Source organism: Ailuropoda melanoleuca, chromosome 2 (genome assembly GCF_002007445.2).
Source record: "Ailuropoda melanoleuca isolate Jingjing chromosome 2, ASM200744v2, whole genome shotgun sequence".
Taxonomy (NCBI): Eukaryota; Metazoa; Chordata; class Mammalia; order Carnivora; family Ursidae; genus Ailuropoda; species Ailuropoda melanoleuca.
In genome coordinates, this window is record NC_048219.1 from 130,232,114 (window position 1) to 130,255,334 (window position 23,221).

General features: G+C 42.2%; 1 protein-coding gene across 11 annotated transcripts in view; it reads right to left on the minus strand.

Annotated features, from left to right (window-relative positions):
* RBMS1 (RNA binding motif single stranded interacting protein 1) overlaps positions 1-23,221 on the minus strand; it is a 221,131-nt gene that overhangs the window by 107,038 nt on the left and 90,872 nt on the right. For 2 of the 11 annotated variants that reach the window (XM_034654616.1, XM_034654615.1), the window contains exon 1: positions 23,081-23,215. The exons of the other annotated variants lie outside the window; for them this stretch is intronic. In XM_034654616.1, coding sequence (XP_034510507.1) covers positions 23,081-23,149 — 69 coding nt within the window. In that variant the 5' untranslated portion in view covers positions 23,150-23,215. Of the gene's footprint in view, positions 1-23,080; positions 23,216-23,221 lie in introns of those variants that run through there. 11 annotated transcript variants of the gene reach the window in all.

Consider the following 23,221-nt stretch of genomic DNA (forward strand, 5'->3'; position numbering starts at 1 on the left):
CAGACCCTAACTTCCTCCGTTCTCCCTTACTGCAAAATCTAATTCCTACCTTGCCATCTTAGTGGATGTGCAAATCCCTGCTAGCAGTTCTCTTTCCAGAAATAGATAAAAAGCCAGGACTGATGTTTTCCCCTTAACTGAAGGGGGTAGGTTTTAGCCATTTGTTTACTCATTTTAGTTGGAGCTATAATATTTTATCTTTTTCTTACTCTCTCAAAGTAATCTGGGTAGTCTTTAAACATTGCTAGATAAGCAAAAACCAAAGGGGAAGGGAAAAACATTTTAAGCCAAGACAACTTACTGAAAACACTTCTTCCCCCCAGAGAACTGAGTGTTAGTCATAGTACTAATCATGCACATTGTTGAACATTTACAATGTTTCTAGTACCAAGCTAAGTGTTTTGTATGTATTCTTTCATTTAACCAAAACAGGGTAGGTATGATTATCATCATTATACAGTTAAGAAAACAGAAGGCAAAGGATTTTCCCAAGGTCACCAAGGAGGTAGCAGTCTGGTAGTGAAACAAGGTCTGTCTGACAAGCTGTTTAGGAGGTAAGCAGAAGAGAAAATGGGAGGAAGGGAGGAGGAGGGGGTATGCTGTTAAGTTTCTCTGTTTCAGCCTCCTTGTTGATACACAATTGCTCTAATTAAGGTTTTTAGTCATGGTTACTGCCACGGCTACTAAAAATCTTCCTGATACACATCAATAAAACAAAACCAAAAGTTTTGGCTCAAGACACTGGTTGCCAAGCAGTGAAACTCAGTGACATGTTACTTCCTTACTCCCAAACCAACAGTACAACATTACTGTGATGGAATACTCCTGGGGAACTCCGAGGCAACTTGCTTTCCTTTGGGTCTTCTCAATATACACTATGTAATCTCGAGAAAAGTTTAACACTTTCTAACATGGTATTTCTACATGTGAACTAAAGAACAAATCTCCCCCACTAGCCTGTAAGCCCCCTGAGGACAGGAGATCACATCCTGTCTGATAATCCCACTCTGCACCAGCACCCAGAGCTCTGTGTGTTTGGCAAGGAAATACAGACTGGAGTTATGACAGAAAGCATGTCGCTATTGCAATGATTAAAATACTGTATGTTGAACAGCTCTGTGGTACCAGGAGGGAAGAGAAGTCAGCAAGAGGTAGACGGTGGTGGAACCTAAGTATCTCAGAAAGGAGTCTGACATCTAGGGAGAAATACATCAATCATATCACTTTCTCAGCTGAAACAAGAGCTCTACTTCCACTGGCAATCTGTTCTATTTCCTCTCTAGAGTGAAGCATCTCCGGAACAATGTCCCAACTCCATGACAGGTGGACTTTAAAAATTCCTAATTTAGACTTCAAAACACCAGGGACACTAGACAAATCATGATTGATAGTGAGAATTATAATTCAAGGAAAAATATGAGTCCTAATAATCTTAATCTTATTGCCTCTGGATACATGAGATATGTGGGAATCTGTCTTTTCAAAACAGATTAATCAGAATTACTCTAAACCTTCCAGAAGATGTAATCACTTTGGGATCCTACTGCCTTTGGTAATGGCCACATCTGGTCAGGCAGTTGTTATTCATTCTTGCCAGGATTCGCTTTATTAGACTCTCAATTGAAAAATGACACCTTCACTCCAATCCTTTTAATTGATTTTTAACCTTAGAGAAGCGTAGGAGAGTGAGTTATTTAGAAGACTAACTTCTTAATGGAGTCATCTGAGTGGTGTGATAAAATTCTTTCGGCTGAATGACACCCACCTCTCCCAGCAGGACTTTGAAAAGAGAGAGAGAGAGAAAGAAAGGCTACTCCTAGAGATGTACCTCACCTCTTTAGAAAGTTAATTCGATGTAAGTGTAGCCATGCTAATACGATTTAATGTAATTCATTTCTGTCAGGAATTTAAAACTCACAGTTTGTACAGTAACTACAACATTAAATCTGTGCATTGAGCTCTTCAAAAGTTAAAGATAAAATATAAATGGAGAGAAAATGAAAATGGCTGCATTAGTTTCCAAGGGCTAGAGTGGCTTACACCAACAGATGCTTATTCTCGCACAGTTCAGGGAGCCAGAAGTCTGCAGTCAAGGTATCAACGCTCCCTCTGACAGCTCTAGAGGAGAATCCTTCTTTGCCTTCTCTGCCTTCTGCCAACTCCCTCTGTTCTTAGCCTCTTGGTAACATAACCCCAAACTCCGCCTCTACGTCACATGGCCATCTCCTTTGTGTCTCTCTGTGTCCTATCCTCTTCTCATAAGGTCGCTAGTCACTGGATTTAGAGCCCACCTTAAATCCACCTTGATTTCATATCAAGATCCTTAACAAACAACATCTGCAAAGATCTTATTTCCAGAAGAATTCACATTCTGAAGTTCTTGTTAGATATGAATTTTGGAAGACACTATTCAACCTACTACAGCAGCTTTCTCTAAAGGTCAGTTTTGACTCTCTCAAACCTTACTTTTAAAAACCTGAGATATGTAATCAAAACGTGTACAGAGTGGGGCGCCTGGCTGGCTCAGCTGGGAGAGCATGCAACTCTTTGATGTTGGGGTCGTGAGTTCAAGCTTCATGGTGGGCAGAAAGATTACTTAAATAAATAAAACTTACAAGAGAAATATAGAGAATTATTTTACATAAGTACCCACTAAGTTATATTACCAATTAATTCTTTAACCATAATTGGATCTAGGAAGAAACTTCTATGTCATCTTGTCCATCCTCATATCCAAAGTAAGACATTTCTCTATGGCATAGAAATTGGGGATGAAGGTGGGGGATCATTACAGACCAGCAGATGCCCCAACGGGACATTTCTCATTGCCACCACATATAAGTCTTGTCTCCTCTTCTTTTATTCACATTTAAATCTTTAATGATAACTATTATCCCTCCAGTGATATTCCTTTGAGCCTCCAGACAAATGACAATAACCAACAACTTCTTTGGCCAAGACAACTTCTAAGGAGGCAGTATAGCAAATCAGACTGCCTCAGTTCAGATCCCACCACTGCCATCCACTCTCTGTGACTCCGGGCAAATGATTTCACATCCCCATGTTCCATCTCGTCCTCTCGTGAGGACGATACCATCTATTCTAGCTCGCAGGATGGCTGTGAAGATTGCACGACCTCAGTAAAATGCCCGGCCTGTAAGAAGCACTCAGTAACTGTCGCCGCACTTGAGTTCATCTTTCTCAATGTCCGCCTCTAAACTTGGCATCCAGATGGCCATGAGGGCTCTGCCCAGAGCGGGCACCACCAGACCAAACCTTACAACTGACTGCTAAGTACTTTCTCAATCCTCTCCTGCTACTCTGAGGCTCTTTCGCACAGTCACAATAAGTGGGAAAAATGGAGAAAACAGAAAACAAAAATGACCCTGTGGTTCCAAGTAGGAGTTGCTGCATAAGGCAGGTAAAACGGGGGTGGAGAGATATTGGGGTGAGGGGGGATTTCCCAGGAAAGGCTCCCTGGAAAAGCTGGCCTGATCAAACCTCATCAGCCCTCACATTCCCTAGACTTTTTCACCTGGGTTAGTTTAATCACTTGAAATTCTAACTAGAGATACCTTTGGGTTAGAGCCCCTCTTTGAAATCCCAAAACTTCCAAGCTATGATATGGGGAAATGGTCATCACGTAAGACAGTTGAGAAGAGCATGAGCAAGAAAATCTAAAGATGCACCTCTGCTCCATTGGAGGTGCCTCACTTCTGTTACTCTCAGTCTTCAGAGAGAGAAGAGGAAGAGTGCAAAAGGCCATCCAATTTACATTTTTCATTATGATTATTAGAAGTGAGAAAGCGACTTTTTCCCTCTACCTAATGTATCTACCATGTGACGAGCCTTTGCTCACAGGAGACTCCGAGCTGGAGCTGCTACTATCGGTTCTGAAATTCCGTTAGAAGACTAGGGGCGCCTGGGTGGCTCAGTCGGTTAAGTGTCTGCCTTCAGCTCAGGTCATGATCCCCCCGGGGTGCTGAGATCAAGTCTGGCATCAGGTTCCCTGCTCAGCGGGGAGTCTGCTTCTCCCTCTGCCCCTCCCCCTGCTTGTGCACACGCTCTCTCCCTCTCTCTTAAAAAAAAAAGAAAGAAGAAGACTGTTGGCTTTGAGGCTAACCTGGCAATCTAACTACTATTATAATAACGTTTCAGTAAAAAAGCCTGAGAACTACACTACGAAATGCAATGTTACTGTGAAAAAAAGTGTCCTGATTTAAAAAAACAAAAAACAAAAAAAACAAAGCAAAACAAAAAAAACCTCTACATAGAGATGTACTTTTGTATTTAGAACTTTTAATGTCTATGCAGTAGGCTGATCTCTTTACTTTATTAAAATATTGTAATTTTATTAATGTAGGTAAAGCTATGCTAATGGTCTAAGCACCTAAGTCACTTTATAGGCTAATACTAATTTACGGTCAAACCAACCACACAGGCCTTTTTGCACACTTAGTTATACTTCATTTCCCTCAGTATTTTTCACTGAACTGCAAGACTTTTATTACTTATTCCTATTAACCTTCCTTTTGTTAGCTTGAGCCCATTTTCCAGTGTGCTGGTCTCTCTGGCCTAATTGTTCCTCGACACAGATCACCAGTCCTCCGAGCTGGATGTCATCTGAAGAACGGAGAAGCATGTTTCCTACATAGTGTACAAGTGGCTGTTTTCAACAAATTTTATTACAGGAGAGTCACTGTCCGGTTTATCAAATCCTGAGACTGCTCTCATCTCTTGATTTTCCTGGCTGCTTTTCCCTTCTAGCTACTCAATAAACTGTAGTCTATTCGGCGGTCCATACAGAAGTCCAAATAGTCACGATCTTGTCACTGGCTACAGTGAGTGGGGCTGGGGAGGGGGTGAGGATGGAGAAAAGGCTGAGGCAAGCCACACTGCATCAGTCACCATTCTCTTTACCAGCCGGTTTCTCTCTGCAGTCTTCCCTCAGGAGGGATGAGTAAGAATTGAGAAAACCTCAAATTTTAGCAAGAGCTTTTCATTAGTAAATGCTATTTCCTAAAATTAACAGTAACTGGTAAGTTCTATGGACTGTGGCTAAGCAAGCAGTGGAAGTGTACCTGAAAGTACAAGGAGCGGGGGGCCACTATCCCAGAGGACGGTCCTTCACCTGCCTCTGTACATCCGTCCAGCTGGGGCAGGGGACGGCAGGGAGGGGGTGGTCTCTGCAGTCATGTGAGCCCTGGGCCGTTCCTGTCTCTGCTGTGAATGGCCGTCTTGCCCACTCTGGGGATACAGCAGAGACGGTGCGGGAAAGGGTCAATGAAAGACAGAAGATGGGAACGGACTCATATCGCTCACTGTATTTTGGGCTCTGAGATGTCCAAATCTCTTCTCCCTACCATGTCCTCCCCCAAAACAAGATAACATAGAGCCAGTCAAGGATTTACCTCCCCTAAACCCCCAACACACATACACGCCACAGGGAGTTACTTCAAAAAAAAAAAAAAAATCCATGGCAAAAACGCAAAAGGAACAAAAGACAAAGCTTTTCTGTGTCCTGGATTTCAAAGATTTTTATCTGGTCCTTAAGGTTTATGGCTGGCCCTGGAAATTTAGCTGACTCAGCACAGTAACGGACGTCTCTGAAACCATTTCCAGTTTTTTACAGAAATCCAGAACGGCTCGAATGCATCAGCCCAGCTAGTCCAGTACTCTGGCCAAACAAGTTTCCAAGGGACACGCGTGGTTAGCTTTTCTGACGTCAGTCTTAAGAGATATATCCCAATTTTTCTTTGGACCCAATTTTGACTTGGTTACTCATAAATTTGTCATTCTCTACTTGGCACCCATTTGCATTTCCTGCCTGCATCATCCCTGACTTAAAAGATCACTGCTCTATAAGACAGCTCATTCTTCATCACTGAAAGAGCTTCTCTGAGGAATATTTCACCCAGTGGTCCTCAGACCTCAGTGAGCTTCTAAATCACCTGGACACCTTAAAATGGCCCCACAGTGTTTGAGTATGCCTGAGGCCGTGAGACCCCAAAATTGATATTTTTAATGAGCACCCCAAGAGTTTCTGATGCAGGTAGACCCAGAACCTCTGAAAAGGGCAGAACCCAGATAGTGTGTCTTTGAAATTCAGAGTCCTGGTGTTCCTCCTAACTCAGGAAAGTCTACTCTATGGTCTCTACCGCTGAGCTGAATCTTCAGGGCACTGGGGCTCTCCTCTTCTCTTCTGCCCCAGCACCCTGACTCTGCAACTGGGCCACTCCCAGAGCAGCCGCCATTTTGTCCCTTGCTCTCCACAGCGTCTTTCAACTCATCCAAATGACACTTGATCCCTTCCCTTGCCAACAGGAAACAGCATCTCCTGGTTCTAAAACTGCACACCCTCTGGCCACACCCTTCAGATCCTCTTTTGCATCAGCTGATCTAAGCAATTTCCGGTTCCCTGATCTGACAGTTCTTACCAACCCGCCCTCAGATGTCCGATGGTTTCCTGGCTCCTTGCTAATGGACATGCAGAGAGTTCCCTGTCCAGTTCCAGGTTAACAACTCTACATACTTCACTGGGTACAAAAAAAATACAAACTCTTTCCCTAGATGACTCCCCCAGAAGAGGGCTTCCACAGTGCCTCTCCTACACAACATGACACACGTGTTCACTTCACAGACTATCTCAATCCTTACTTTAGTGTTTGTGACTGTTTGTGGGGGGGAAAATCTGCTTCAGAAAGTGGCTGTTTTTGTAAACTCAACAACCTCATTTTGGGCAGAAAGATATAATCCCTGACACACAACACTGTAGTCACTGCTAAATTCTTGCTGAAATAATGACTAATAAGTACGCTCAACTCCACACACTGGATGGGTTTCAGAAAAATCCTACATGAGCAAATCCACGCTTTAAAGGCTGCAAGGAAACAGGACTTTTAAAGAAAACCTGAGAATAAAACCAACAAATATTGTGCCCCAAATATATGTGAAAAACTATGCTACATAAATCAAATGCTGGAAAGAAATATAGCTTCCAGTGCTCAAAAATATGACACAATGTAGTTGGTAACAAGAAACATGACCAATCAAAAGAACAACTCATCAATTAAGCAAAATTTATATACAGTGAGGAATCCTTTTGTAAAGAGAAATAACTAATTTACTGTGTTTTGTTTTTTTTTTTTAATTGCTTGCCAACCAAAATGTGTCTTAGGTCTCAAAGAGAAGAGAAAAGGAGGGAGACAGGAAGGGAGGGAGAAAAGAGAAGGTTGAGAATAAAAGAAGTGAGGTACCTCTAATGGAAAAAATGAACATCTTTAAAATTTTGTATAAGACTCAAGAGGCTTTAATACCACTTCACATTCCTACAGAACTACAGTTCTATAAAATGGCTTTCAAAACAATACTTGCAAATGACCAGCACCTTGCTGTTATGGAAGACTTCCCTAATAACTACAGTAACTCCCTCTTATTCCAAGTCCCTAGAGGTAACCTGATGCCTTAATGGGTAGGGGTACAACTCATCCTCTCCCCAACAGAAAGGGCATTATTGCTTCTCTACTCCACCTACACACAAACCCCAACTGAGATGCGGGTGACGGAAAACCAGCATATCAGAATTCTCTTCCAGTGTTAACAGCAGGACCTGAAAAAAGGGAGAGCACAGTGATCATCTTCTTGGAAGAGGGAGACCTTAAACTTCAATTTAAAGGAGAGGAATGTGAACTTTAAGATGCGAGAAGAGAATTCTGTGGCCATTTGTGACGGCTGAACGAGAGCCTGGAGGAGAGAAAGGAAAAATGGACTTCAAGAAGCAAGGAAGTACCTTTTGGCTGGAATGATAGGTATGGACTTGGGCAAAGCCAATCAGAGGAAGGGACAGTCAGTTACTCAAGGTCCTTGAAGCCTATGGCTGGTAATGGACACTTCCAGAGCCATTTTATGTGGTTAAGCTATTTCTGTAAAGAAGTATCTTTTACCCTGTAGGTTAAACACACCACCACCACAAAACATAACATTTCCTTATATGTTGTGCACAATGGGGCCACCAGTATAATACTTCTATTTGAAAGCTAATGTGATCATGAGTGAGTCATGCAGCATTATGGCTTTATTTGGGGCAAACCATGGTGCCCAATAGAAGAGTTTTGACTAAGATGAATGAATGTTTGGTACCAGGTGGTTATGAGTGGAGTTGTGCCCGCCCAAAAAGATGCACGGCAGTCCTATCCCACACGGTATCTTAGAATGTGACCTTATTTGGAGACAGGGTCCTTACAGAGATAATCAAGTAAGGATGAGGTTATTAAGGTGGGCCCTTATCCAATAATGCTAGAGTCTTTAAAAAAGGGAAAATGTGGGCACAGAGACAGACACATACACAGAGAATGTCATGTAAAGATTGGGGTTAGGAGAGAGGCCAGGGACAGATTCTTCCCCAGCACCTCAGGAGGGAGCATGGCTCAGCCAACACCTTGATCTCAGACTTCTCTTCCAGACCCGTGAGCAATACGTTTCTGTTGTTTAAGAACTCAATTTATGAAATTTTGTTATGACAGCCCTAGCAAACTAATTACAAGGTGTATCAGTAGTTTGCTTAGACCAGGATGTTCTGATAATAACTAGTAAAATACAAATTATGCCAAAAAATATTTTTAAAGAAAAAAATTGACCTTTTACTCACAGGATGCTATTTCTGTTTTACCATGGCTGTCTCACCACTTCTGAATTACGGCCAAGCCTTAGGGGTTCAAAATACAAAAAAATGGCTACAGTAGTATTGATCACATAGATACATGAAGGATGCCTCCCCATACAGAACCAAATAAAATACCTAGCCAAGACTGAGCCTTTAATCCAAAACCTTTTGGTCAAAGCTATGAATCAGACCTGCATTCCCTTGGTTTTATTCTGTGTCTAACCTGTTTTGATGGTGCCAATGCTAGTAAAGTATCATCATTATCTGGTTTGAGTTTCATTTTCTTGGAATTCCTTCTGTGCACCTTTTGGTAAAAGAGCCAACGAAGGATTCTGCAGATCAGGGGTCTGCAACTACTGTCCACAGGCCAAATCCCACCTGCCAATTGCTTTAGTAAATAAAGTTTACTGGAACACGGCCATGGCCATTTGTTTGGGCATTATCGACGGCTGCTTCTGAGCTATAAAAGCAGTGCTGAGTAACTCTGAGAGAGACCTTATGGGCTGCAAAGACTAAAGTATTTACAATCTGGCTGGTCACAGAAAAAACATCTGCCAAGCCCAGCTATCGACAGTGTATGAAATGAATGAGCAATTCCTCTGTAAACCCATTGACTGTTTACCTTGATCGTCAACAATCCCAACTCCACAAGTACAATTTTCCAATCCTACTTGACACATTCAACTAGAGAACAATGACAAGAAGAGCCTCTGGGAAGTTGAAATAGCATCTTTTTTGCTTCGATTTCTCTTAATGATTTCTAGTTTTCCACATCCCTTTTAAAGGACTAAAACCAAATCTGGCCATGAACTGATGCCAAGAAAGTGGACGACATACTTCCTTTTCTTCTACTCTGCTTTGATATCCCAGCAAGCAGCTCAATATGGCCGGTTAGAGCACAGAGTAACTCTAAGGTGACAACCAACACAATGACAAAATGGATCAGCCAACTGAGAATCTTGTTTCTATCCTGGATTCAAATCAAATGCCCCTGGAAGCCAAAGAGTCTAAATTCAGGTCAGTTGGAGCATGACAGCTGTAGGTCAGACATGTTCTTACTATGAATTTCTTAAATATCTGCCCTTCTTCACAGCATTAATTTCTACCTTATATGGTTATTTATATACCTGCTCCATAGCCCCTGTTAGACTGTAAGATTGAGAATAGGATCGTCAATTTGTTCTTTTCAGGGCCTAATATGGTGGTTGACCCAGAATGGGCTCTAAAGCATTAAATGAATGACAGATGATCCAAGCCAGATTTGTCTGAAAAGGTGCAAACTGCACCATTAGGATATATGGGTCTAGCCCTGATTTTGTTACAAATAAGCTATGGGATATTGAAACATCCTGATCTCTAAGATAAGGACGTGGAAAAGCTGATCTCTTAAGATTCTTTCAGCACTAACAGTCTATGCTTCTTTTGTGATACGCTAGATATAACAGACATTATATCACATCACTTCATCCAAAACACTAGAATTACATCATTGGATGCATTTAGGGTTAATTCTCATGTTGCAGACACCAGAAAGAATCAGCGAGCGTCTCTGACAGACACCTACTTACTTTTCTTTAGGCAACCAAGAACCTTAAAATACATAAAAAGAGAAATGCTCCATGTGAACTCTTGTGCCTGGAATATCTTAATTATAAAAAACGGCAATAAACTGGTCATTCAGATTTTTCAAGAACACAGAGCAGCGTGTGCTAGTGGGGCCTTCAGCACAGCAGGGTTGTAAAGCCTCCACTGTGGTTTCTTCTATACAGGAACTAAACCTAGAAACCACAGAGCAAATTTTGCATGCTGTAATAAGTCAGGCAGGAAGGGGCAAAAAATATGTAAATTTGTCTACCCACAGTCAATTATACCAAAAAAAAAAAAAAAAAAAAGGACAAAACAAATTTAGAGGGCCAAACAGGGCATTAATAATTAGAATGTGTGGGTTTTCTAGATCACTGACACCTTAAACTAGATTGATTCCCAAGTCAGTAATCATGACTTCATAAAAATGCTTTAAGAAGCAATAAAACAGGTGGAAAAATTGACCTTAAGAGAGAAGAAATTAAAAACAAAAGAGATGATAGTTGGCAGATACCGGTTTATTTTGTCTGAAAATAACATGCAACATACCATCCCCAAGAACCTACTTATTCAGAAAATGATTTAAAAAAAAAAGAAAAAAAAACCCTCATATAAAAACATGGCTACGAGGATGTCCCACACTTGGAAAAGCCAAGACTTTTAAGGTGAGGGGGTGGAGAACTAAGAGTCAGGAGACAGGCTCTTCAAACTGTGAGACTTTGGACAAATCACTCAGTGTCTCTGGATTTTAATTTCCTTGTGGGTCAATTAAAGAGGTTGTACTAGATAATGTCTAAGATCCTTTCCAACTCCAAATGCAAAAGGCTCCTTAATAAGTGTCTCCAAAACATCTCACAGAACACACATGGTAAATATTCTAGGACTAAATACTTCTATGATCAAATAATTATAGGAAACAATGAAATGCACAAAGTTGGACAAATGTCTTTACTGCAGGACTTCTCAGACCTTTTCATGTTAATTTAAACTGTTACTCTCCAAGACAATACTATGTAATGTTTCCCAAGTTTCTTTGAACACTGAATACTTTAATTCCTGGAACACTTTCAACATTTAATAGAATCTGAGTTTCTCAGCGAACACAATTTGGGGAAAGCAGCTTTAAACAATAAACTTCATGAATTTAAAATCAGATGTGGAAAGAAGCAAAATGATCACATAACAGTTTAGAGCATCCATTTCAGAAACTGTAATAACATCTTTGTAGTGGCGACATGTCACAAAGCACTTTATCTTACGTTAACTCATTGACCCTTCACCCTAAACGTCAGGGACGGAAATAAGCATCATTTCCATTTTACCAATCAGAACAGAGTTTCACTTCTAGATCTTTCTCACCACAAAATGTTTTCTGCTAATGAACAGAATGATCAATCTTCCACCACTATTATTTCAGGCTTTGCTTGAGCCATCCTCTAAGGTCCTCTTGTGCAAATGGACTTAGGGGACACTCCAAAAAAGGAGGGAGGCAGACAGAGCCCCTGTGCCAAGAACTGTGTCAAGTGGTGTCATGTAGGTGACTTCACCTGATCGTCTCAATAACATGAGGTAACTATTATATCCAGTTTTGCCCCTGAGGAAATTAAGACCAAGAGTGTTTAAGAAATGCCTTCACTGTAACTGTGAACTAAGAAATGATGAAGTTGGGACCCATACCCATGTCCACCTTTTTTTCTGTAAAAGCAATATATGAGCTCCTTCCTGCTGGGGGAGTGGAGAGAGAAGCCCTGTAGCTGGGCTCTAGATCTAGTCTCTCTGGGATTTGGGGTGGACAACTGACACTGTCCAAATCTGTGAAAGAAGGGTAAGAGGAAGTATCTCACAGAAGTGTTGCAGAAGAATGACAATGAAATGTAAAAGGACCCAGCCTTATGCCCAGGGCACAGACAGTGCTCAGCAAACATTAGCCCCTCTTCTTCAGAGAGCTACACACCAGGTAAGGAGAAGTAATTAGAAAAAACAGTTCAGATGCTAAGGTACTGCATAGATAGAAGGCAGAGAGAGGCAAATAGGTGTCTCCGGAACACTGTGTAAAGGCTCCTGGAGGAGGGGTCTGAACAAAGTGGTCATGATGAGGAAGGTAGTGCTCATAAAGCCAGAAATCGATCCCATATTCTGCTCTGAGGGGGAGAAAGAATCTGTCTGGGCACTAGTACTTCCTAAAGGGCAGAAGAGAACAAATGGAAGGAAGGAAGGAAGGAAGGAAGGAAGGAAGGAAGGAAGGAAGGAAGGAAGGAAGGAAGAAGGAAGAAGGAAAAAGGAAAGGAACGGAAAGGACAGGACAGGACCAGTAAGTGATGGCGTTGGGATCCACATAAATTTCCATCTTTTTTTTTTTCTTTAAAAGCAACTTAAGATGTTTTGAAATAGTGTGACAGTGTATTTTAAAACTTAAGTTGGGCTTGTGGTTCAGTTAAAAAAATTAGTGTTTTATTTTGGTTTGTGGTTCATGGTTCGTTGAAGCCTGTTTGAAATACGATTTGATTTACACAAAAATTGTAACAGTAGAAATAGGGAGGTAGAGTACAAATTCTACGGGAGCCGTGTCTTCGTAAGTATACCCACCTGTGCACTTACTGCATGCCAGACACATGCGCACGACCTCACTGAGCCCTCCCAGCAGCCCCACAGGGTAACATCCCGGAAATACTCCACATTCGATATCCTGAACCCAGAATTTCCTGTCACATTTCTCCTTCCCTCACTCCCAGAGATGTCTCTTGATCTAATCACAACCTGCATGCCTCTCCCTGTTCTCACAGTTCTTTCTCTTCTTCATTTCACGTGTCTCCTTAATCGGCATGCCAAGGCTCTCAATTTTTACACCCATTCACTTCAGCAATGCCAAACCCTCTCTGCCCAGATTCTCTCCCTCCATTTAGTGCTGGAAAAGGGTCAAAATCTCTTGCCAGTTGAGCCCATTGAACTCCCAGGGGCCCTTACCATAGCTCCATCACCTTTTTACTCATCTCAGTTTGAATACTCACCAAATTCCCAAAAGGATTTATTCCAAATTTTTTGTCATGATCTTTTAAGCCTAGAAATTACACTCCCCCCACTCCCAGGTTTTTTTCCCCATCTTTAGAGATGACCTACCCCTTTACTGAAATATAAGTTTTTAAAAGACTGAGCATCACTTCTCTTCCTACTTTTCCTTGACGTCCCTAGCTTAACCAACTTCCTCCTTCCAGTATCATTGACTGAAACTCACTCAGATCCCCTTCCTCTAAGACTAACGTCTTTCTTAAAATAAAGACCTATTTCCAACTATTCCTTCTGTTTTCTCTTACCTTGCCCTACATCCATAGTCAGCTACTAAGATAATCTTGCCTCAAGGCTGTCTGAAGAGACTCTTTCCTCTGGACACCTGATTTCTCTAAAGACACACCCTCCTCACTCATTCACTCCTTAAATCCTCTGGAATGTGCTTTCTACAACCCTCATCCCCGCCTGCCCTTCCTGGCCCCACCACACACATACTACTCTATTGAAACTCCTGTTTCAAAGGCTTTCAAAGACCTCCCAATGGATATTTCCAATAGTCTTTCACTCAGCCTTTGTCTTCCCTGATCTCCAGGAAACAAGGAACAGAGCTGACCATCTTTTCTTGAAGCTTTGTTCTTCTCAGGCTTCTGTGACACTCTGGATTCCCCTAACATTTTGCCATTTCTTTCCCCTTCCCTTTATAAAAGGCTTATCTCCCCCCTTCCCACTAAAGAATCTGTGTTTCCCTAGGTCTCTCTTGCCTCTTCTGGACATATTCTCTCCCTGGAGTGCTTTAACCTATTCCCAGTGCCCCACTTCTTAAGTTTCAGTGTGGTGCCCACAGCTCCAGCTCTGCCTGGGAAAAGTAGTGATGTGTGATTCATGTAGCCAAATTAAAGTGGCCAAACCAAGCTCACTGCCTTTCCTTAGAAATGTTTAGGGTGGTAGGAGGAATACTGTCACCCCTTAAAGCACCCACCCCACCCATCTTCCATACTCCTGGTGAAGGGGAAGATCTTTTAACAAAACGAATGCCCTTGTCACACTATAGACGGTATAGACGACCACACCGCAGAGATGACAGGTATAGACGACATGTACTATCAAGATCAAGATTTGCTGTATAAGTGCTCCACTCCAAAGAATGTGGGGATCCAGGCCAAACATGAAAATCCATGCACCCATGTGACACAGCCTCTATACTGACTTTAGAGCAATCCCAGGGGAGCAGTAAAAAGACGTTTATAACCATCTTCTGGATGCAAAATGGGCTCTTACAGTGGTTCATACTGTGGGGCCTACTACCCCTTTAGGCTGGACAATTAGTCCTTAATGAGACTGACTTGCACACGGAAGGGCCTTTTGCATCCCTGGTGTCTGAACACTGAGTATCAGAATTTAGCACTTCCCCCGGACCCAATTCAACACATAAAAAAATGCAGAAAATCCCTGTATCAGAATGGCTGGGTTCTTTCTTACCACTGAGCCCAGAACAAGTAAGGCTATATTAACTTTTCATTTTCCTGATCATCTAAAACTGGAAAACCTAGGACCCTCTTTTTTTAAGCCACCCGCCCCATCTAGTCACCAGCCAAACCTTGTCAATTCTTGGTGTACAATCTTAAATCCATCTCATCAAATACCTCCACACTGCCACTACTCCTTTTTATAGCTTTATTTCAACTGGGCACCACCTTCCAAACTCAGGCTCTCTCCTCCAGCCATTCTAGCAAGCTAGACCCTATACCCATCCCCGCGCTCCAACCTCTATCCTGCAGTCTGGCTAACCTGAATTACTCACACTTCACCTAATATATTAAGCCCATGCGTTCTATCTTCAAATCTTTGCTGTCATGTCCCTTCTGCCTGAAATGTCACCTTCCATGATGTAACCAACAATCCCATCTACTGAGTTAGAAATCTGGCATCATCTTTCAAGCTCTCCGTCTCCTTCCAGATGTGGTCATAAAATCTTCTGGAGGACACAGATCCCTCTGGCACACTGATGAAAGCTAGGAATCTCTCCCCTGGAAAGAGCTAATACATGCAACATTTTACATACAATTTTAGGGGTTTTATGTACTCAAATGTCTATGAAATTTGGTTGTTCCTCTTGTCCACAATTTAACTGCCTTCTTTTGGGTCCTCACTATCTCACAACTGTTTCAACAGCTGATTTCCCTGCCCAGCCTCTTCCCTGATGAGCAACAGTGTAGCCCCTGCATGTCCCCAGCCTACTTCCGACAGAAGGATGGCTGTTCCCAAAACCACCTAAATTATGTTACACACTCACTAATTATTTAACTCAATGTTTTGGAGTCTGTTAAACTTTCAGCTCAACAAAAGAACATATCCACTCCCTTGGAATTGGCCTGATGCATTTGACCTATAAAACTGAGAATACAGAGAGAGAAAGTAAAGACAAAGTCATTTCTAGAGTCTTTCACTAGGTGGGACTGGTTTGATCATAAATGATCTTCCTAAGGGGCCACTTTTAGGCAGTTCCCTGAGGGGGAGACAGAGACAGATCTTGTCTTGGAACAGAGCTGAAAGGAAAGTCTAGGTGATGGGAATGACACGAAGAAAAAAATGCAGTGTAATAACCTGAGATAAGGCACAACACGGAGCCACATATCTGCGTCCAACCTACATACACAGTACCGAAACAATGAGACTTCAACAGGTGTTGTCAAGTGACGCATCAGCTAACACAGTAAGAACGCAACGAGGCAACACCGCTTTCCTTTCTCTCTCTCTCTCAGCCCCCACCTCTTCCTTCCTCCCTCAGGCTCTCTCCTCCTCTCACTCGGAAGCCTTGCAGCCTCTACCGTCCGTACACATCTAAAACTCCCCTGATGCACTGAAAATCCCCCTGGGTTACACAGCAACAACAGCCTCTGAAATGCTGACATTATCTGTACGGTGTCTTTCTTACAGAAACCTCATGTTCCATTATAAATTAAAGCCGCCTGGAAAGAAGCCACCCCTCCCACTCTGCTGCCCTTTCTAAAAGCTAACGCTAAAAAGGAAGTGTGCGATGAAGACAGTCATGAGCGCTCATAATAAAATAAAGCCAAAGGATTCTAACATAAGTAGTAGAACAGGGTCAGTTTTTCACATTTAATGTGGAAATGAAACACGGGGGGACTTTATCTGTCCACAAAACAGCTATATTTAAGTGCAGCTGTAAGTTAAATGAAAACAGAGACAATAGTGGTCAATGCCTCAGGATTTAGGAGAGCTGCTTTCTTGAAAAGTCATCTAGAATATGCAATTCCATACAGATAGCTACATTTTCCCCTTACTGACTCATGTAGATAAACTGGTGTCCCAAACATGTCTTAAAAACAGTTCTAAGCATCAAAACATAGAAGGCCTCTGTGGTCTCTATAAAATAGGAAAATACTAAGTTCATAAATACAAAAACTAGCCATCAGTAATAGATGGCTTCAAAAAAGGTGGTATTAAGAGTTTACAGTAAAAAGAATAGAAATTGATGAAGACTAGGAAAGGCCATCTCAAAGCTCAGGTGCAGAACCAAGTAGCACCTAAGTGCTAAAGGCTGAAATTCTCAACGACATGAATTTCTTGGATGTTCACAATTTTTAGACATTAAAATAATATGATTTTCTAAAAATTTTTTCACTTTTTTCCTTGACAACCAAAGAACTTATATATTTATTGTGAGAAGAAAGAAAGACTGGAAGTTTGAAAAAAAATGTAAACAATCCCTAAAAATAAGTCAGTCACTCGTGATACTACCTATCAACAGAGGAAAATATTTGTTACTATTTTGGCAATTTTCCTCCAGTCCTTTTTTTTTAATGCAATTTTGAGACTGTAGTGTATGCACGATTAACAAATAGGAATATAATCCTCCCTAGTTTACACTTTATTGTTTTGAAATTCCATATGTTTAAATCAGCAAAGTGGAACCAAAATACAATTCTATTTATTAGGGGAGCACTCTGTCTCACACCAAGTTTGGCTGTCCCTGCTGCCACGTAATACGCGCTAAATAACAAGAGCTATATTGATTCACTTCTTGAACACAGAATTCGGTTTGTTCCACTTAATTTTTTCACCTGTCTTTACTCCAGAAAAAGCTTGCTTCCTTTCCTCATGGTCCGCCTATCCTATTTTAAAATTTACTAAGCTTTTAGAATGTGTTAAGTAAAGCATTCTCTACAGATGCGAGATTAAAAACAAACACCCACCAAACACCTACAGATGTCCAAGGACAAAAAAAAAAAAATGTTTATTTTTTTTCTGAGTAATGCAAAGACGTCGTCTTTGAAAACCAAATATACAAACAAGACAAAGGAAAGAATTCAGGAAATCATCATGCATATACTAATAATCATAGCTGTCTGTTTTCAAGCAAATTGAAGGGTAGAAATGCTCATTGATAAGAGTCATCAAGGCTGCTTTTCCTTCTCCAATCATATCTTTGCATAAAATAGAGAGGACTGAAAGGCTTTCTCTCCCCCAAAGAGAAGGCAATCTCTGCTAATAAGAGCATGATACACGAATAATTGTTTTAAAATACAGTGGAACGCACTTTTCTACTTTTTGGTTCTTTCTCTCTCCCCTTCCAGTGGTGGAGTCTCCTCTTCAAGCTCCAGGTCTTGACCCGTCTGGAGGCTGCCCCCACTTTCTAAACACAGTCCATTCTAACAGGCTGTGTCAGGGTCTCCCAGGATCACACTGAGCCTCCCAGGACCACCTGCTGTTACTTGCTCTGTGGGGACACGAATAATAACAGCACCTCAGAAGGACTGACGGCAACAACACTGTGGAATGGGCACCATTATCTTTCCTTAACAGAAACCCAGGCTTCAACAGGTTAAGTGAAAAGCATGCAAATGGCAGAGTCAGAAATTAAGCCAGGGTCTTCCCATTAGGTTGAGGGACCATTAAATAAGTGACAGTGTGAAATCTGCATTATCATCAGGGCTCAAAGTATATGCTAAGAGGCAAAATGTTAGTGGAAAAAAAGGAAAAATATGGTTTGTAATTATGATTTTTTAACAAGTTTTAAAAAGCGAATCAGGTTCCTGGGAGATGGGCTTGCTGGACTGAGCAAATAAAAATACACAGAACCACGCAATATATGGGACATACAGATACAAGAAATTATTCATTACTCATTGGAAATTCAAATTTAACTTGGCGTCCTAGATGTTACCTGACAACCCTAGAGTAAAGGCCTATGAAACAAACAAACAAACAAACAAACAAAACGCTAATAAATTACAGAGCTACACTTTTCAAAGCTGAAATCTGGGACGCTCTGTGTGCCACATGTCTTTGGGAGGCCAAGGAAAGGGAAGTGTAGTGGGGCTCCCTCCAGCTGTTCTTAGCTGGGCTTCCTTCTCTTTTTCCTGGTAGCAGACCCAGCCCTTGATGTCAGAGACCTAGCTTTCGCCAACTAGGCCATTTAATACGTTCACGGCCTCAAAATTCCTGACCCTTCCCTCCTTTATATGGATGTTGTGAAGATAAAATATAATTGAGGTTGGGAGGGAATATCATCTATATATCTATAAATACTTATTTTTGGTGGAGTGCTTTGGAAAGATATTCTCAGAAACCTGGGCAAGGCAGACTCCCCCCCCCCACCCCACACACACATTCATGCCCTACCACCAAGAATGGCCTTGAGAAGTATTGCCAATATGTGGTGAGCCCAGTTGACATCAGTCCCTAAATGGAAGAAAGAACAAAAAGAAGAAATGTGTTCAAAATCTGAAGTGAACTACAGAAAATGCAGTGAGCCGCCAAAAGGGGTACCCAGCAGAAAAAGGGGGTAATCACAGATGGAGAATTCTGTACTTTTCAAATAGCTATGGATACATACTTAAAGCACAGCTCCTTGATTCATAAATACTACTGAATCACCAACACACTGAGATAGCCTACGTGAAAAAAGGTAAGACCTTACTATGCATACCAATTTAGTTTTCTGCTACCTTCCCCTCAACTGCCAATCTCTGTGGCCTGAGTATATTTACCTTCTTCTAAAAACAACAAATTGGGAGTAGCTTAGACAGTGTTCATTTAAATATTTCTATGCACAACTTTAATCTTCAAACTTAACAAAACCCCAATCTACTACACATGGATTGCTGTGAACAGAAAGTGCTTGAAGAGGATTAATCAACAGCTTTCTATGTCATCCTCCAACAAGGCCACACACTGAATCACCGCTGGAGTCCTCACGTGCAGCTACACCCAGCTAATCTTCCAGAAAGCGGCAAACTATGTAAATCTACTTAAACTGGGGAGATAAGTACTTCACTCATCAGAAGTTAGCAACATTTAACAAGTACAGCTATTAGCTGGCAACATCATTTGTAAAGAAAGATACACACACACGAATTCTTGCATTCACCCCTCTACCTCAAAGGCCCCGGTGGAAACCACGAGGGCATATAGCAAGAAAGGAATTGCTACATGCCACAATTTGTAAAAACCAAATTCTATGACATAACTGAGTCAACTACCCAGAGAGAGCAGTTCTAAAATGGAAGTCAGAAAATGTGGAGAGAGAAGCAGCTAATAAAAGAATTCAAAGCAAAATGGAAATATTTGTTTTCTGTATGTAAAGCCTTTAACATACAGCATTTTTTCCCCTCTGAAATACAATACCATATGTTCGTAACTACAGAAGGACTGATAAATGGTTCTTGTTTTGGTAGTAGGGGCATTTTCATACAGTCAGACTAGATACGCTTAAGGAATATCATGTATCTGAAAGTCACAGTCAACAATGATAGGATATACACACTTCTCCACTGAGGCTTGAACAAACAATCTTTGTCTAGATACTGCCTACTGGGTTATCGCTTCACGCAAAAGTGTCTCACTTTAACCTGAGCCAAGCAGGTGTATTTCTAATGTGCTCATAGGCCTGTGAGGCAGGAAAATCCTGTTTATCCGAGATGATGCCTGAGATCAGTGCTCTTTGATGCCCTCGAATACTCCATGGGGCAGGAGGGGGACCAGCACCACCCACCTCTGCTTTAACTGAAACTGGCTGACTCCTATACATGTAAAATATAAAGGTTTAAAAAAGAGATTCCACAGTCACTCACTGAAGCAATACTTTGTCTTTCAAATATCACAAACCCATCATCCATTTCGTCCATTTACTTCATCCTTCACTTTCAACCCCACAACCTCCACCCTCCCCCTCAAAAAAAAAAAAATGGAGGAATCCCTCAAGTGGACTTTTGAGATGAGAAAGGCAATGGGCAGTGATGCGGATGAGCTCTGTGAGTTTCTCCTGAGATGTGCACGTACGCAGGCACTTGCAATGCGATGGTTTTAGGAGCTTGACTGCCAGGGTCCAAATCCCGGCCCTGCACTTGGGGTTGTACTGACTGGACACGTTACCTCATCTATGCCTCAGTTTTCTCAACTGTACAGGAGATAGTATGACCTGTCTCGTCGGACTGTCAAGATGACTGAAATTAGTTAATCCACCTAAAGCACTCAGAACATCGACCAGCAGGCAGTAAGGCGCTCGGCGATGGTTAGCTACTACTAATACAGATGTCTAAAAAACGGTGAATCTCCTATCTTTTTCCAAAGGTGATTTTTAGGTATCCCTCACACTCAATTTTTTTTCCTCAGCCAAATTACCTGAAATCAGCTCTAAGAGTTGCTTATATATTTGTAGATTAAAATTAAACCACGCCATACACCTAAAATTTACCTATTCTTTCATCGAAATGAACAAATTAATACAAACTGAAAGGTGCAAGCTTAACATCACAGAATCTTACGAAAAGCATTAATTAGACTTCCCGTTTAGACTAAGCCAGGATGAGATCACAAAGTCACTCCCAGTAACCAGGTCCCCACGCTGGAAGTGTGCTTTCCCAGTGAATGGCTAAATACTAACAAAAGAAGCCTTTGACTCAAATACCACTGGTACCCGGGGTCTTGTGTCTGTATAATGCCTACACATTCATTTCTTTCTTTGCCTATAGAAAAAAGAAAGTCTGTTTGTTTTTCTGATTCAGTCAGCCCTTTTAGTCTCTGAATCTAAGGAGAGCTCAGTGAAAAGAAGAGCATCTTATCAGCGTGCTCCAGACCAGCAGGCTGTCCCCCTCCACACACAAAACCCCCAGCCCCTCACAGCAAAAAGGCCTCGCCCTCAGAGCCTTTTCCCCATTTCAGAGCTAACACCCCGCCGGGTTTTGACAACAAATAAATGAATACACAAGACCTTTACATAATTAGCCATCTTTTCAGGTAGAGAGAGGTGGGTGGAAGAGGAGGGTTCAGGAGAAGAATATTTCTTGTAAATTGGCATCATTGATGAAGTTGATGTAAGTGTGCTGGATCCGAGGGTATTTATTTTAAATGAGGCCACATGAAGTGAGTTTAGAGATGCCTGGTTCTGAATCTAGACAATTTTAGCATATACTTCAGACAAGTCAGAAATGCAGATTTTTTTTTTCATAAAAAAAGCTTTTCTTAAGCCAGGTAAAAGTTGCATTGAGTTGGACAGCAAGGGCACCCAGACCAGGGTGTTTACTGCCTTTTCAAGGGAAAGCTAACAAGTAAAAGAACCAAAGAACAGAAAACAGTACTTTTTTAACAATCAGTGTTTGACCAAATTAGCCCTACTTTCGGATATACTTATGCTAAAACATACCTCTCACCAAATGACTTTGAGAACAAAAAGGAGTACATATAATCAATAATCCTGTGAATGTCTTTAGGAAAGCCACCAGGCATCCCTGTCATCTGTCATGATCTTAAGAGAGCCACGGTCTGCACGGAAGGATGGAGTTCGCTTGTATCATTATTGGGATAATAACTTAATTGATTTGTCTCCGTGGCTAAGGATGTAGACAAGAGATTTATTATGGAAGAAAAATATCTGCAATCGTGTTTTTGTTTTCTCAACAAGCATCTTGCCGCTGACCTCTAAATCAGTTTAACCTTTTCTAAACAGACCTGCACATTTTTTACATAATTTAAAGCTAGGTTTTGTTATTGCTGCTGGTGAAAGGCTCTGGGAGATTTATCACAACATGGCTTCAGTAACCTTCTTTTAAAAACAAAGATGAAAAACAAAACAAAAGGCCGAAACTATAAGCTCGCAGCTCCACTCCTTTTCCCGGCAGGGGATTTCGATCTAACCACTAAAGTGCCTTTGGAGTTCAATCTGTTAAAAAATGTATGAAACGGTATTAAAATAGGAAAAGGCATGTGTATGACTCAGGCTTATCCACGTATCTCTGCAACTAGGATGTCACAGGATTTCCCTGTGCTTCTGAAAACTGAAAACCTTGAGAAAGTGACAGAAGTTCCTGTTTCGTCTTTTTTAAATATATATATGGTGGGGGGGGACGCGCGCGCACACACACACACACACACACACACACACGCAAATTGGTCTTCCGGGTTTGCTATCAATCAGGCAGGTTCTTTCAGGTTCCCAGTGAAGATTGTTGCAAACCGACGTTACGACTTATTATCGTACTCTTCTACACACAAAGGTTTCGGGGGGGGGGAACCCAAACTTGTTGCAGAGCTGGGAGAAGCCCCTGGCCCGGCGCGCTGCGCTCTCGCCGCCTCTCCGCCCCTTCCCCTTCCTCCACGTCCCACCCGGCGCGGTCGGCGGAGACGAGGGCATCTCCCCTGCTAAGGTCACCGGCCCGAGCCGTCCCCGCGGGCCGCCTCCTTCGGAAACAAGGTCACCGCCCAGTCCGGTCCCTCCGTGGAGGGGAGCGGTGTCCGGCCGAGCGCTGGCGCCCTTTGTAAAGCTGGGCGGCCGGCCTCGGCGCGGCATCCCGGCCGCCGCCTCACCTGCTTGCGATAGGGCGTCCTGCAGTTGCTGCTGCCCCCGGGGTTGCCGCTGCTGCTGGGGAAGATCATCGCGGCGGGCGCGGGCGGCGGGCGCGGGCGCGGGCGCGGGGCAGCCTCGCCGCGAGGGGGAGGGCGCAGGAG